The sequence below is a fragment of the Aedes albopictus genome, chromosome 1 (genome assembly GCF_035046485.1).
Source record: "Aedes albopictus strain Foshan chromosome 1, AalbF5, whole genome shotgun sequence".
In the NCBI taxonomy this organism is placed as follows: Eukaryota; Metazoa; Arthropoda; class Insecta; order Diptera; family Culicidae; genus Aedes; species Aedes albopictus.
In genome coordinates, this window is record NC_085136.1 from 331,784,494 (window position 1) to 331,802,359 (window position 17,866).

Genomic DNA, 17,866 nt, shown 5'->3' on the forward strand with positions numbered 1-17,866 from the left:
TTCGTTGGAATTCCTTCTAGGAATTCGTTGGAATTCCTTCTAGGAATTCGTTGGAATTCCTTCTAGGAATTCGTTGGAATTCCTTCTAGGAATTCGTTGGAATTCCTTCTAGGAATTCGTTGGAATTCCTTCTAGGAATTTGTTAGAATTCCTTCTAGGAATTCGTTGGAATTCCTTCTAGGAATTCGTTGGAATTCCTTCTAGGAATTCGTTGGAATTCCTTCTAGGAGTTCGTTGGGATTCCTTCTAGGAATTCGTTGGAATTCCTTCTAGGAATTCGTTGGAATTCCTTCTAGGAATTCGTTTGAATTCCTTCTAGGAATTCGTTGGAATTCCTTCTAGGAATTCGTTGGAATTCCTTCTAGGAATTCGTTGGAATTCCTTCTAGGAATTCGTTGGAATTCCTTCTAGGAATTCGTTGGAATTCCTTCTAGGAGTTCGTTGGGATTCCTTCTAGGAATTCGTTGGAATTCCTTCTAGGAATTCGTTGGAATTCCTTCTAGGAATTCGTTGGAATTCCTTCTAGGAATTCGTTGGAATTCCTTCTAGGAATTCGTTGGAATTCCTTCTAGGAATTCGTTGGAATTCCTTCTAGGAATTCGTTGGAATTCCTTCTAGGAATTCGTTGGAATTCCTTCTAGGAATTCGTTGGAATTCCTTCTAGGAATTCGTTGGAATTCCTTCTAGGAATTCGTTGGAATTCCTTCTAGGAATTCGTTGGAATTCCTTCTAAGAATTCGTTGGAATTCCTTCTAGGAATTCGTTGGAATTCCTTCTAGGAGTTCGTTGGGATTCCTTATAGGAATTCGTTGGGATTCCTTCTAGGAATTCGTTGGAATTCCTTCTAGGAATTCGTTGGAATTCCTTCTAGGAATTCGTTGGAATTCCTTCTAGGAATTCGTTGGAATTCCTTCTAGGAATTCGTTGGAATTCCTGAAATTCCTCCTAGGAATTCCCTGGAATTCCTCCTAGGAATTCCCTGAAATGTCTCCTAGGAATTCCCTGGAATTCCTCCTAGGAATTCCCTGGAATTCCTGCTAGGAATTCCCTGGAATTCCTCCTAGGAATTTCCCGGAATTCCTCCAAGGAAATCTTTGGAATTCCGCCTAGGATTTTTTGTGAGAGTCAGCAGGCCAGAATTAGTTGGTGCAGTGGAACATGCTGAGGTGACATCCGCTTGAATCAGTTATTCTGAGCTGTACCATGTCGGTAACTGACAACTCTGCTAAAATGCATAAACATCTTCAAACTTTTTCTGTTCTTCCCTCTTTTGGGGAAATTGAGCCACTACTTATTGGATAGCTGAACTTTTTTGGCATTAACTTCTTCACATGGCACTAAATCTTCTAACTTAGAATTTATTGCAAGGTAGAATGTTCTGCACATTTGAAGATTTGTTTGAAGAATTGATCGAGCTCCCCACAATACTTTCATGAAAGATGGAAAGTTGTTTCATAACTGGCAGCGATGTTGATATCCGATACAAACAGTCTTAACGTTCATGATTCATTGCAAGAATGCTTATGTACTGGTGGCACCTATTACATTGGATGTATGGTTTTTGGATGACTGGCAACACTGGCTCTCCAAAATGCATTACATGTCTACCTTTTCGGTGCTTAACTCCAAGCTAAATGAACACTGCCCATGCTATAATGTTTTGCCTTCTCTCGTGCACCAAAGTGTACTGAAAGGCTATACGTATGTTCACTTAAAAAACGAATTTTCGATAGAAGGCTCGGAGGGTCCAGTCACATATACCAAGCAACTGAGTTCGACGAATTGATATGATATATGTACGTATGTTTGTATGTGCGTATGTATGTCTGTGTTCCAAAAAGGTCAATCACTTTTAAGGAACTTTCCATCCTTTAGCATGGTTGCCGAAATTTGGGCGGAAATCAACACTGGAAAGCCAGAAATTCCACTATGTCGGCTGAACATTCAAGATGGGGGCTGTTTAATGGAGTTTTAGGCTCTGGAGGTTAACTACATGCAAATGGTATGGATGCATTTTTTCTGGTCTTAATGAGCTATATTCTTTACCTCATTAATGTCCATAAACTGCTTGGTTCTCTTGACACGTAGCTTACCTGAACACGGAGCAAGATAGAGAAATAATCTTTTTAGTTTTTTTTGCGGCATTAATCTGGAAACCCTATTCGACCAACATCGCAGAACAGCCAAATTAACGCAAAAGTTCATCTTTCCGAGCTAATAACATGAGCATAAGCACATGCACGCACATCAAAGCACACATACACGACTCACGAACACAATTTTTCGCACACAATCAATAAACACCCAAGCGAGATGATGAGACTTCATCCCTAAGCCGCTCGATGCCATTTAGAAGTTGAAACAAAAGTCGTCGCACCGACACCCCACAAAGGAACTCCTGAGCTAAGAGCAACACAAGAACAAACATAGCAGGCTTTGCGGTTTTCCACCCGGTTGCTCACTCTGTTGACGACTATGGTGAATGGTGATGCTCACTTCACCGCTTGCTTGGATTGTGACGTTTCTACTTAACTACATACCTAACGTCGCACCATCACCGCCGCAGCACCACAACCGCACTCGATTCTCTCTAGACTTCGCAACTCGATTTTACTCCGGTTTCTGATTCTTTGAAGATGCTCTTGCTTTTTGCAGCACAGCGGATCGATTACCCACCATGAAACTTGATACGACCGGCACAGTGTTGTGTTTGGGATGCTGCGACAACGACCGGCGGTGTGGTGAAGGGGGACGACACTGATGGGAAATGTTAAAAGACAACATGTGGAAGAATGGTTTTGCGACCTTTGAAGATTTTCTGCAAAAAAACAGGATTTTAAGCTTGAAACATTATTCAAAATTTACAGAGACTGATGATGTCTGTAAGTCGCAGACGCAATAGCTCTCAATTTTTCAAGTAGGCATTTCAAGTGGAAAAAAAACTAAAGGTTTCAAAAAAACTGACAATTTTGAATTTTTCTAGCTTTATTGAAGAAGTACATTGAACCAGCATAAAACCTGACCTCTTTGATTTAGGTTTTATGACGGTTTTCACGCTGTCCTAGAGTTCATTGACCATACAATTGTGTCTTGGGTTGAAACAGACAGACACTCTAAAATTCTAAAATTGATAATGGCGTTGGCCACGTCCATACAATCTATGGATGAGATCAATGGAATATTCTGTATTTTGAAACTCACTGCACTACGGACCGATGTTTACTCTGCATTTGCATAAGTATCCCAGAAATGGAAAGCGTAGAGGTGAAATTGAAATGTATTCATTTGGAAAATTATTTTTTAACAAAATTGAACATTAATCTGTGTTACCTTTCATGGTTTTATGGTGGTTTTACGTCGATTCTGTGAAACCATTTTTCAAGCTACTCCCCATATCCACCCAACTACCTAAATGTACTAGATGCAGTCAGTGACGCACTGCCAAAGCCCTCCTAGACAGACACAGCCGGGTGCTAGACTAGATGTTTATTTACTTTCGAATGAATCTGACTGCCCTTTTCGACTATGGAACGGACTGACTATGGGTGGTTGCTTGGATGGATGGATGGATGGATGGATGGATGTTTGTTGACTCTGTGCCGCAATTGATGCCAACGCCGTAAACGTCCGTCACAGTAGGCGGTAAAGCAGGGCAACTGAGATGGAGAGGGGAATTGGGGATATCACTGTCACGTTTGGTAACTCTATAGCCCCTCTGGCGAAAGGTCCTAGGAAGAGGGAGTGTAGTGTAATGGATAGACGTACTACGTACGTAACGTATGTACCGGCACGCCGGCAGCGGAACGGAAAGATTCAATTCTCCACATCTATTTGACCGATTCTCTGTTGTGATGATCCCGACAGCCATACCCGGAACGTGTGTGTGGGATCCATTCCGTTTCTATTACTTGTGAACGAGGATGGGAATGCAGCTACAGTAAGTCACCTCCGAATTAGAACAGGATGGATTTACAAATAATGCAACAATGTCGTTGGATGAAAGATAGTAGATAGAAGAACAAATAAATCAAGAATAAAAGAATATAAATGCTTCAGGATAGCAAAGTTGGAAGGTACATTAAAGAGGATAAAGTGTAAAAGAAAGAGGGAGTAGGTAAAAGAGAGAAGATATGTAACTAAACTCTAAAACAGAAAATAATGCGAAAGTTTAAAGAACGCAAAACAAAAAAAAAATAAGACAGTGAACAGAATACTGAAAACAAAGAACAGATTAAAACAAAAAAAAAACAGCAGATAGAAGATAAAATGTAGAACAGTGGTAGATTGTTTATGAAGGATAAAGGACAGCAGATAAAAGAAACAAAATAGAAGAGATTGAGAAGATAACTTCTTATTAGATAGAAATCATACGGAAAACTGTGTAGATAGATACGATAGCGAAGATAGAGAAGATTGAAAAGATGGATAAGATGGATAAGATGGGGTGCATAAAGTGGACAGAGAATATAGAGAAGGAAGAGAGGACAGAGATGATAGAGCGGACAGAGGAGACAGAGAAGACAGAGAAGACAGAGGAGACAGAGAAGACAGAGAAGACAGAGAAGACAGAGAAGACAGCGAAGACAGAGAAGACAGAGAAGACACAATAGACAAAGTAGACAGAGAAGATGGAGAGGTCAGGAAAGATAGTTTAAACAGAGATGATAGAGAAGATAAAAAAGATAAAGAAGGCAGAGAAGACAAAGAAGACAGCCAAGACAGCGAAGACAGAGCAGACAGAGCAGACAGAGCAGACAGAGCAGACAGAGCAGACAGAGCAGACAGAGCAGACAGAGCAGACAGAGCAGACAGAGCAGACAGAGCAGACAGAGCAGACAGAGCAGACAGAGCAGACAGAGCAGACAGAGCAGACAGAGCAGACAGAGCAGACAGAGAGTCAGAGAAGACAGAGCAGACAGAGCAGACAGAGCAGACAGAGCAGACAGAGCAGACAGAGCAGACAGAACAGACAGAGCAGACAGAGCATACAGAGCAGACAGAGCAGTAAGAGCAGACAGAGCAGACAGAGCAGACAGAGCAGACAGAGCAGACAGAGCAGACAGAGCAGACAGAGCAGACAGAGCAGACAGAGCAGACAGAGCAGACAGAGCAGACAGAGCAGACAGAGCAGACAGAGCAGACAGAGCAGACAGAGCAGACAGAGCAGACAGAGCAGACAGAGCAGACAGAGCAGACAGAGCAGACAGAGCAGACAGAGCAGACAGAGCAGACAGAGTAGACAGAGCAGACAGAGCAGACAGAGCAGACAGAGCAGACAGAGCAGACAGAGCAGACAGAGCAGACAGAGCAGACAGAGCAGACAGAGCAGACAGAGCAGACAGAGCAGACAGAGCAGACAGAGCAGACAGAGCAGACAGAGCAGACAGAGCAGACAGAGCAGACAGAGCAGACAGAGCAGACAGAGCAGACAGAGCAGACAGAGCAGACAGAGCAGACAGAGCAGACAGAGCAGACAGAGCAGACAGAGTAGACAGAGCAGACAGAGCAGACAGAGCAGACAGAGCAGACAGAGCAGACAGAGCAGACAGAGCAGACAGAGCAGACAGAGCAGACAGAGCAGACAGAGCAGACAGAGCAGACAGAGCAGACAGAGCAGACAGAGCAGACAGAGCAGACAGAGCAGACAGAGCAGACAGAGCAGACAGAGCAGACAGAGCAGACAGAGCAGACAGAGCAGACAGAGCAGACAGAGCAGACAGAGCAGACAGAGCAGACAGAGCAGACAGAGCAGACAGAGCAGACAGAGCAGACAGAGCAGACAGAGCAGACAGAGCAGACAGAGCAGACAAAGCAGACAGGGCAGACAGAGCAGACAGAGTATACAGTGAATGTCAAGAAGATAAAATTCGAAAGTCTGTCACTGTACCAGTCGGTCAGCGCAAATAACCGACTGCTACGATGCAATGGATGGACAATGTTTAGTTGTAATAAAGCGGAGCAAATAGACAGACTTGTTTGCCGTTTGGTTGGGTGTAATTTATCAATTTTCCACAGCTGGATTCCTGGAATGGAAGTAGAGGAGAGAGAAAAGAACAGTTGATTCCACTAGTAGTGGGAACCAACGGGCGTTCAAGATTTGTTTCCTTCAATATGTCGCATACCGCACTACTTATTGGATTGGATCCGTTTATTTTAGTGCAGCGATTCATCTTCGGAATTGGTAGCATTTTCATGGCCTGCTGGCGCTTCGATTTGATGCCACGGAGAAAATCGAATAGCAATAATTCGAAAATAAAAAAGAATCTTTCCGATCATAAATATTCCACAAGTAGCGAATACATGGCACAAACATATACCGACACATTTATGATCCTTGAGACTCTTCTTCGGCTGGCCCCATTGAGTTTCTATGAAATTCGTATAATGTGGGTAAGGACTCATGTTCCTTATGACACAGCTCGAGGCATCGCAGTGTCCCATTCATTCTCCGGCACAACCACGAAAGAAGGTAGGAATGTTGTACATTACACACTCTCATAACGATTTGGTTGGCAATATTTCTTCTCTCGATATCCCTGTGTTGAATGGTTCTTCTGCGAAACACGCTTCACACAGATCCTAGAAATATGGTCAATAAAAATGGCACTCTACCAGCTAGTGGATTTTCCTGGTAACAGTGAAACGACTACCTACTGTAAAACAAAATAGACACTGTGCTCCGGATGCAACAATTTACTCAGAAGAGTTGAAGCTGTGGTTTTCATGCAATAACATTCAAATGAGATGTATATCAAAGATTGCCATGATTACGCGTGAATTTTCAGTATCTTATGGATATTCTTAGTTTGCTTTGAGGTGATTTTAACACCTTCCTAAGTACCCACTTGATTTGAAAAGTAGTCTGGAAGACTTCAGAAGGCACTGCATGTTCAAAACACATATAATTCTTCATTTCAAACAAGATAGATCCGATCAGACATTGAAGAGACACGTGCTTTTCGATTTATAAAATAACATCCTTTTATACACGATGAACTTTATTCAGACCATTATTCATCATTGCACTGCCCAAATTTCCAGAGAATTCATCATTCCTAAGATGTTGATTTGCTAATTCATAGCCTCATCACCCGGAAACCATACATCACTCGAACTCCTCTCGCATCCGAAATCAACAAACCAAAATATTATCCACCCACACTCATCTCGATTTCATTCGATTCGAGGCAGAGATGAGGTCCATGCAGCAGTGATGAAATCATTTATCAATCTCCAAGGCACTTTTACTCTCTGCTCCACAATAATCCTTCATCATCAGCCAGTTCCACGTACTGACCCCTTCCTCCCTGAAGACCAACAACGCAACCGACAAAGGAAGCTCTTCCGACATCCTAGGAGATGCCACATTTCCCCACTCAAAACAATCATCATTTCGGTTTGTTCCTTGGTACCATCCTGTCGGCCAGTCAGTCGACCAGAGGAGGTGCTCCGATAACCCACGGTCTCTTCTTCTGCCTTGTTGGATCGCAGTAGGCGGGAATGTGTTTGACATTGATGATTTCTGTCTTCCGTCGTCCGGTTCGTACGTCGCGTCAGTCTACTCGGTCACAGGCACCCATCCTATCCAGCAGCAGCATTTTGTTGGCATTCTTTGCGCTTTCCGGACAATAATAATCGTAGTAGTCCGTGTCCAGAGTGTGGCATCCATCAGACAGGACAGAAGCACAAAAGAACGACGAGTGAAAGTATTTTTTTGGGGTTGAGGGGCAAGATGAACTCTCATTTGTTTAAACATTTCTCTCTGGTTAGGCTATCAATACAGTCTGGAATGGTATAGGATGCATGTTTTACATGCCCGGCTTACTTTGAAATATACCATGTAATTCGACATTAAAGTTTGTTATCTATTGCAAGTTTTAGTCAAACGGGTGCCTCAAATGTTGCAATAATGGTTAAGCACACTGTAATGTTACTTATGTACCTGGTCACGCACTTCATGAAACTACATTAGTGGTCAAAAAAGCACGCTCGGCATTGTTCCATCATGCCGCTCAAAGTGTTGCCACAAAAATGCTTTGTGTGCAAAACCCAGTTTTCTGACTGGTGGGGCATGGGAGCCTCAGCTTCAACCGTTAATGAAATTATCCATACTTAGATGTGGGTATTGTTACCATACTAAACATCGTATACAATTCCTTGTAAAAATCTAATTTACAATTCACTGTATGGTAGACCTCATCATAAAATTATTGTTTTTGTATTATTATTTTTACAATGGTGTCTATTGTAAGAATATGGTTCTAAATAGTACTGATGCAGTACACTGTTCTGTTTTTCTATTGTATTTTTTTCGGTACCCAGTGTTTTCATGGTAAAATTAGAGCTGGCTTGGAAACCAAGGTTTCCAAACTTCTACGCTACCTGTACTGGTATGTTCCCAAGGAAATGTCTTCAATATTGCGCTTTATTAAGGCTTAAATGAGAATCGCATATTATCCGAAACTGAAAAAGCACTTTTCTCCAGAATGACAGAAAAGCTAACAAAACCAGTGTGTCCGATTCTCATAATTGACTAAATAAACAATCGGACATTCTTATTTTCTTTGATTTGTTGATCATTTTGGAAAAAAGTGCTTTTTTAGTTCTGGGATATTTGCCATTCTCAATGGAACCTTAAGAATTATTACTAGGAAACCCCTCAAAAAAAATTTTTTTTGCACGATTTTTTTTGTAATTATCACGAAAGGGGCATTCTTGCAGGAATTTCTGGAATGGATTCAGCGAGAAGTCTTCTTAAGATCTCTCTGGAAATTGTTTTAGAATGTATTCTTTCTTATGTTACTTCTTTGGAATTTTCCCCGCGATAACCTCCAAAGACACTCAGAAATTCTTCTAGGGATTCTTTCAGATTTTTTTTCAAAATTTTCCCGGATTTTTTATAGAAAGAAATTTGTTGCAAGAGTTCCTAGATTGATTGCAGCTAGAGTTCCTCCAAAGGTTCCTCCAAGTGTCCCTGTAGAAAGCATTCCAGTCCATGCATTTCTTTGAAAATTTCTCCGGGGATTCCTTCTAAGATTTTGTTTCAGAAATTCTTACAGACATTTTTTCCTTGAGAATTCTACAGATGTTTTTCAAAAAATTTTGCAAAAGGTATATGTTGAATCTAGTCCACAGTTTTTCTAATTCCTTCAGAAATTGTTCCTGGAACTCTTTCAGGGATATTATAGGAAATTTTTTTTTTACAGATTGAAATTCTGAGTTCTGTAGGAAATTTTCTTGAAATTTCTCAAGAAACTCTCTGTGAATTTCTTCAGGAGTTTCTCCTAGAAATCCTCCAACAAATTCTGCAAACATACAGCTTTAGGAGATTTTTTTTACAGAGTTTCGGGGATTCTTCCAATGATTCATTTAGAAATCCATCCAGGCCTTTCTTTCTAGAAATTCAGAAATTTTCCAGCAATTCTTTCCAAAATTGTGGTGTGAATTTCTCCATAGTGAATATCTCTTCAGACATTACTCAACATATGTTTGCAGGTGTTCATTTAGAAAGCCTTTGCGAAAATTTTAAGAGATTCTCCAGAAAATTCTCTAATCATTTATACAAAAATACAACTTGATAGATATAGTTTACGGTGTTTTGGAAATTCTTTCACAGATTCTCCTAGAAGTTGCTTTAAAGTTTTCTTTCAGATATTAGGAATTTCTCCGGAAACATTTCAGAAATTATCGTGTGAATTGCTCCGGAGGTTCCTTCAGGTTTAACCCTATATATTGAAAGATTCTCTTGGGTGCTTTTTTCGAAAATCCTCTTGAAAATTTTAAAATAAAAATTCTAAAAATTTCTCCTAGTATTCTTTTCAAGATGGCTGGAATATATTCAGATCTTTCTTCAGGGATTCTTTTAAAATTTCTTTCGTTGATGCTTCACGAAATCTCTCAAATAATCCGTCAGCAATTCCCGCAGAAATTACTCCAAAATGTATTTGTTTCTGAAGGTTTTGCCTCAGAAATATCTCCGGATGTACTAATCCCTTCAGAAATTTTGAGAATTTCTCCAGGGGTAGTTTCTGGAGTTTTTTCATGGATTTCTTCAGAAAAATCTCTAGACATTTTCCAAGAGTTTCCTTCAGAAATTTCTCCAGAATTTCTTTCAGAAATTTCTGAAGTCATGTTTCGTTACAAAAACATCCAGAATCCTTCCAGAGATATTTCTTGATTTTTTCTAGGAAATAAGAAGGTTTTCTTTTTATTTTTAGAATACCCCCCAGAGATAGCTTTAGAAATATTTCCAGGATTTTTTGTTCAGGAATCCATCTGGAACTTTTCCCAGAATTTCTTCCAGGAATCTCGAATGGGTATCACCAGGAGAGCTTCATGGGACTCCTTTGTACAATCCTCCAGTGATTTGCTAGAAAGTCTGTTATGGATTCGCTCAATGAATTTTCCAGTATTTTTTGTGGAAGAACTTCTGGAAAAATCCCTTGAGGAATATCTGAAGCAACTTCTGCCTGAAATTTTGGAAACATAACAGGAGATTTTTCTAACGGAACCTTGGGAGCAATTACTGAACAATTTATTTGTGTAAAAGCGGGGAACACTTTTAAAATAATTTTCAAAAAATTCTCTTCAGGGTTTTTGAAAAAAAAATAGAGGATCATCTAAAACAATCACTGCAAGAACTTTCGAAGACATACCGTACTGATTTCCTGAAGAAATTTCTTAAATTCTGAAGAAATTTCTGGAGATATTTTCGAAAGAATCTCTAAAAAAATTTCGGAAAGAGTTCAAGCAAAAATTTCTGAAAAAATCTAAGGATTTTCTAGAGAAATCTCCAGTAGTATCCCTGTGGAAAACTCACAAAGCACTTTTGAAAGAGTGTCTAGTGGAATATCTGAAAAAATCTTGCACTCTTGAAAAAATCTCAGGAGGAATTGCTGAAGAACTCCCTGGAGAAACTCAACCCTTCAAATATTGCTGGAAAAATCCTTTTTAGTAACATTCTTAAAGGTTTTCTTGAAAGTATTCGTGGAGCAATCTGGGGACGTTTCTTTGAGGAGTTTCTGTGGGAATATCTTGAAAATCGTATTGATAAGATTTTGTAAGGGTATCTAGAAAAAAAAAAACGTCCTGAAATATTTCTAACGGAGTTCCTGTACAAACATTTCAGAATAAATTTCCTGAAGAATCTGTGGGGAAATTCTTCCATTTCAGGAAGGATTTCTGATTATACCAATGAAAGCAGCCTTTATTTAGGAAAATTTGGCAATTCTGAAGGAAATTCTGGTGAATGATTCTGAAGCAATTCTTGGAAGATGTTTTGAAAAATACTTTCAAAAATAATCGGTGTAAGACTTTCAGAAAGTGATTTCTGGTAGATTTTCTATAGAAATTCACGGAGCAACTAAGGAAGGAATGTAGGGAAGGCTTTCTAAAAGAATTCCTATTTTTTATGGGGTAATCTGGAAGAAATTTTGAAGAAAATTCTTAAGGAAACTCCGAGTTTTCTATAGAAAACCCTGGAAGAATTTCTGGCGGAATTCCCGAAAATCTTCAAAGGTAGAATTCATTCAAAATTCTGTGAAAGATTTACTGAAGGATTTCTTGCATGAATGCATGGAGGAATTCCCGATGACATCCATAGATGATTTACTAAATGAAAAATTCGATTTCTGATTGAATTTCCCAACAAATTTCTGAAGGAATCACTGAAGGATTTTTTGAGAAATTCAAGGAGGAATTTCTGAAGAAATCCATGCAAAAATTTCTAAAATTAACTTTTGAGAAATTTCGGAGGATTAGCTAGAAAATTAACGATGTCCTGTTTCAATATTTTTCAAAAACTCCTTCCTATGACACTTCTAGGGTCCAAACCATTGATGGTCTTTTTCCCATGGCACGAACATGTTCAACATTTTATCGAGCAGTGTTATAGTGCTAAAGCAAGGAGCTCCCAGAAGAATTCCTGAAGAAACTCCTGTAGGAGTTCCTGAGGGAACTTCTGAAGAAAATTCTTATGCAACTGCTGGAAAGAACTTCCTCAAATAACAATGAGTGCTGAACAGTGAGAGTATTAGCTGAACAATAGTTGGTTAATGGTGTCAATGGCTGAACACAATGATAGCTGAATATTGGTCTGAAGTATGGCTTGTTCAATCTCTTTAATCAGCAATACATAGATGGCTGAATATCAAGTTGAATAGAATATTAATAATCTGGGTAACCATCTTTAAAGCATACACAAACATGCAGAATTAATCATCTGTTGTTCAGCCTTTAATCAAATAATTTTTGACAGCTGACCCAAGCATGTTTTCCACATCGCTTCTTCAGCTTCAATACAGACTTAGTTCAACTTATGTTCTAGACTACTCAGACACAACAAGTAATGCTTTTGTTTTCGAGGATATGTATATGAGTGTGTGTGGTGTAGGCGCTAAGGTGAGTAACTATAAATCAGGAGGTCCGAGTTGAATTCCTAGTTTTCCCACAGATTAATTTATACATTCCTGAACATCTCTCTGGAAATAGACGCAGCTAATGGTAAGAATAGGCTCACGAAAGTGTTTTTACTTTATTCTTACACAATTAATAAATTCAATTGATTACTGATTAAGCGCATATTAAGCCTTAAATCAGCCTTCCAATGAACCTCAAATGAGCTAAAGGTTGAAAAAAAATCACCAAAATAAGATATTTAGGAGCTGAATGAAATGACTGTACCTCTTGTGCTCAGCTTTTGTTCCAATGAAGGCTGATTTAAAATTGTTGGAGAAACGTTTGTACAGCATAAAATTGTTACCTGGGTCAGAAACAAACCCTAGAAGAATCCCTTGAGGAACTCCTGGAGGCATCCCCAAAGAAACTCCTGAAAGAATCTTAGCAGGGACTCCTGGACTAATACCTGATGGAACTTCAGTAGGAATGCCTAAAGAAGCTTATTCCCCAGAAGTTTCTCCAGGGATTCCTGCTAATGTTTATTCAGGTATCAGTCCAAGAGTTCCTTGTCCGAATTTTCCCAGAGACATTCTTGGATCCTGTAAAATTCTCTCAAGGAAATCCTGAAGATACCCCTGAAGGAACCTCTGGAGAGATCTCTGAAGGAACTTGTGGAGAAATCCCTGAAGGAATTCCAAGAGCAATCTCTAAAGAAATATAGACATGAATCCCTCAAACTCCTCGAAAAAAAAAACGCGGAAGGAACTCCTGCACTTATCTCTAAGGAACTCTTGTAAGAAATCCTGAATCAACTTCAGAAGGAATCCGTGGAGGTACTCCTAGACTAATTTCTAAAGGACCTCCTGTTGGAACTTTTGATAGAACTTCTGGAGGAATACCTGAATAATCCTGAAATGGTCTCTGAAGAAACTTCTGGCTAGAGCTACTTCTTCTTCTAGCCACTAGAATGACGGAACCTGGGGAAACTTCTGTTGGAACAGCTGAGGGAATCGCTGGAGAGATCCCTGAATGAACTTCTGAATCAATTCTCGAAAGAAATACTATTCTTCCAGCAGGAACTTCTGTAGGAATACCTGAAGGAACTCCTAGAAACATAACTTATTATAACTTTGATTATTAGTTTTACTTCGAATTCCGGCTGTTCATGATTATGTTTGGAGGTTATAGCCCTCAGTATTTGCAGTAATAACTCAAAATCAGATTCTTAAGTTTTCATCCGACGTTTCGGTCGCTATATTGCGCATTTTCCAAGGTATCTGTGGACAATGGTTCGTTTGATAATTAGTACTATTTTTCATGTTCTCAAGCTTATTTTACACATTGAATATTGTACCATCTTCTTCTTCTTCTTCTTCTTTGTGGCTCTACGTCCCCACTGGAACTTGGCCTGCCTCACTTCAACTTAGCGTTCTTTGAGCACTTCCGCAGTTATTAATTGAACGGCTTTCTTTGCCTGCCATTGCATAAATTTGTATTTTGTGAGGCAAGTACAATGATACACTCTCTCTCTCTCTTCTTGGCGTAACGTCCTCATTGGGACAAAGCCTACTTCTCAGCTTAGTGTTCTATTAGCACTTCCACAGTTATTAACTGAGAGCTTCCTCTGCCAATGACCATTTTGCATGCGTATATCGTGTGGCAGGCACGAAGATACTCTATGCCCAAGGAAGTCAAGGAAATTTCCTTTACGAAAAGATCCTGGACCGACTGGGAATCGAACCCGTCACAATGATACACTATGCCCAGGGAATCTAGAAAATTTTCCCGACCGGAACGGGAATTGAACCTGCCGTCTCCGGATTGGCGATCCATAGTCTTTACCATTAGGCTAACTGGAGACCTCCAAAAGTACTGTACCATGTAGAACGTAAAAAAAAATAAAAAAAATATGCCAACATATTTTTACAAAAACTCAAACTTTTCCTCATTTTCACGCACCTCAACATATTAAACCCCTTAAGAAACTTTTGAATGAATCGCTGAAGAAACTCCTGGAAGATTTTTAGAAGAAACTTCTAGAGTTATAGCTAAATGAACTTCTGTAGGAATCCCTGAAGAAAGTTCAGGGGAATCCTCAAACTCCCTGAGGTGCCCTCGGATCTTCCTGAAAGAATCTCTCAAGGAAGAAGATATCCCTGAAGGAACTTCTGGAGGAATCCCTGAAACTTCTGCAGATATCTCTGAACGACCTCCGGGGGAATTCCCGAAGGAACTCCTGGACGCATCCCTGAATGCTCCTTAAATAATCTCTGGAGGAACTTCTATTAGAGTTGGCTGAATTAATTCCGGAATCCTCCTGGGACTGCTGGGAAGATCCGCGAAGGAAATCCTGGAGAGATCCCTGAAGGAACTTCTGAATCAATCCCTGTAAGAACTACCATACTACAAGCATTCTCAATAGAATTCCTGGATCAATCTCTGGAGGAACTTGTGCAGGTATTAAAATTCTTGAAAGAATCTCTGCAAAATCCCCAAGATTCAACCCGAAGGGATTTTAGGAGGTATCCCAGAAGGAACTCCAGAGAAAAAAATCTGGATCTCTGGAGGGATCCCAGAGGATACACCTGCAAAAATGCTTGATGATACTCCCGGAGCGGCTTCTGAAGGAACGCCAGGAGCATAACCTGGTTACAATTCTAGAGGAATTCCCGAAGAAACTCCAGGAGGAATCCTTGGATGAATTCCCAGATTTATCTCTGAAGGACCTCCTATGGAAGTTCTTGGAGAATATTCTGGATTAATCACTGATGGATCCCCTGGAGGTATTCTCGAATCCTTCTAGAAGAAGAGCTCCTGTCGGAATACCTGAGAATAACTTGAATGACTCCTAGATATTTCTCTGGGGATCTGGCTATCGATCACAACCAGTTGCGTTGATTTTCATAGATTTTTTGCCGACGTTTCGATCCCTTATAGGTTCTTTTTCAAGACTCGATACAAAATCAACAAGTTAATAGATATGAAAATCCTGTTTTAATTTGTCGATTTAGTATCTAGCCTTGAAAAAGATCCTATAAGAGATCGAAACGTCGGCGAAGATTCTATAAAAATCAACGCAACTGGCTGTGACTGATAGTCAGATTCCTAGAGAGATATCCAAACATCCCAGCTGAAAATCACCAACGAAACTCCTATAGTCATTCCTGAATCCTCCTAGATGAATCTCCGACTACTTGATTTTGATCCATCCAGCGTTCTGCATATCAGCCTAATAAGTTTCGTCGGTCAACCATGTTCGGACAGTAACTACCAAAGCTCATTTCTTTGCACTGAAGCGTACGCTACTTCCAAATCAATAAACGTATGGTGAGTTTGCAAGTTATATTCTCGAAATAAATCCAGGATCAGCCGTAGGTTAATCATTTGATCCGTTATTGATCAGCCCTCACGAAAATCAGCCTGGTATTTAGCGGCGAAAGTCTCCTGAAGAGGCTCAGTCTAACAATCATCCATTTTGCAATTACTTTTACGACGAATTAATTCAGCAAGATGCTGAATAACATTTGGATAATTTTCAGGTCCAACCTTTGTTCGGGGTTTGTTCACACAAATTTTGAGAAACTATAAAGCATGGTGCTGGGTACCAACTGAACCGTTTGTTGTTAAATCGTTTTACAACCAAATAGTAAAGCTGTTATTCAGCTTTAGCAAAAATGATTAAAAATAAACATTTTTTTCAACTTCCACGAGAGTTTATGATTGGCACTTGTGTTGCGAAAAGCTATTGTGAAATAATAACTACACATAAATTTACCTTAATCAAGATTCAAACTGGAGACCCGTCGATTGCCGCATGTCTTCCTATCTGCGCCATCCTAGAGAGGATGAATTGAAGCGCTCAATTTAAAACATAAACTTCTCGTGGTTTAATAATGATCACACTTTGACTCCTATTCAGCAGTGGTGAATTGTCACAGAGCATTATAGTTAACAACTGAACAACATATTTACTCAGCTGCAATTCAGTTAAAATACGTGGTTTTCATCCTGTACTCTGAGTCGAAGTATGTAGAAACGAAAGCGGTTATTTGACTTGTGTTAAACACATTATACAGATACATGAGCTAATTTTTCCATGAACTAAACAAGAAGCATAAGAAGGTCTTGTTAAACTATTTTACAAAGGAATTACTGCAAGTCGAATAAAAATCTTATTAAAAGCTTCAAGAATGTTTTAAATTAGCATTGTTAATGCCGATACGAAATGTGGAACATTGGCTACTTTTTCAATTGAACAAGCATTTCCACAGTAAAATGTACAGCATAATTTTAGTTCAGCTATCATAACGGTTATATGACAACTATTCAGCATGCATGATTGTTTGCGGCTTGCGATTGTTCTAGAAGGCGCATTTAATCCCATTTTCTCTTTGCACAGCAGGCGATGGAAGAATCATCACCGACGAGCCAAAGCCTTCCTCGCATTGCGTTATGAATTTTTGGGAATGTCTTTCGGACAAAGACAGGAAAAACACAACAATGACGCTGACCAAAGGATCATTAGGAGGATTTCCCCCTCCAGGTTCGGAGAATCGTCATTTTTTCGATTCTTTCCGAGGCAGGCTCGGTATGCAGGAGGCGAATTCCTCCCCTAATGGATTATTATTGAATGCGAGAGTTAATTAAATGTTTTTGCGTAACAATGAGCTCTCTCTCGTAAACGCCTGGAGCAGTTTCCGCAGACACGTCGGAAACTTAGCGCAGTAGGCGACGAGTCGACAGATAGAGAGATAGATCTAGCAGCAGGGCCAACTTTTCCGTTTGTTCCGAAAACCACGCGCGCGAGGTCACAAAACTTGCTCTTCCCTCATCCTCGCCGTACCGTGGAGGAATTCTTTTTCAATTACGTCCCAGTCGAAAGGTCTGTGGAAGAATTAAATCACGTTCGCCACGGATCGAACGCGTCTTTGTCGGAACTTCGAACTGATGGGGACGTGAAAAGCGTTCAGCGCGCAAAAAAGAGTCCGAGAGCTGAGCTGACTGCAAAAAAGTTCGGTTCGGATAATGCAATCCCCGGCGCGCTGCGACTGCGGAAGGGAGCACTTTCCGGAGGAATTAGATTGGAAGTGGTTCACTTTGGAGTGAGTTTTTCCCGTCCACTCCTCCGCACTTGAAATTGGAATTTTTGCATTGCTGCACATTGCGATATCAATCTCCAGCGTCCTGCCTGTTGTGGATGGTATGGAATGGAGACATGCGGAGCAGCAGGCCATGCTTTTCCATAGTCTGCTCGCGTGCGGTCAAGGACCTGTCAAAATGTGATGTCCACTCGTCGTAGCTGGCCATGACTAGCGTTCGATGGTGAGGCGGGCGTTCTCGTTTGTGATGTCCAACTTGTCGAGTACTTGACCAAGTGACATCCGTGGCCAATGCGTTTAATCTGCTGCGATGCTGGTCATGTTCAGTGGGCAATTGACAACCGGACCATTGGCGGCCAACTTAATGGGGA

The 17,866-nt window shown here is 40.3% G+C and overlaps 1 protein-coding gene across 1 annotated transcript in view; it reads left to right on the plus strand.

Moving 5' to 3' along the window:
• The first annotated feature begins 7,359 nt into the window (after nucleotides 1-7,359).
• Nucleotides 7,360-17,866, plus strand: part of LOC109404189 (collagen alpha chain CG42342) — a 226,265-nt gene continuing 215,758 nt past the window's right edge. The window contains exon 1 of the mRNA XM_062842238.1: nucleotides 7,360-7,490. Coding sequence (XP_062698222.1) covers nucleotides 7,360-7,490 — 131 coding nt within the window. The remainder of the gene's footprint in view (nucleotides 7,491-17,866) is intronic.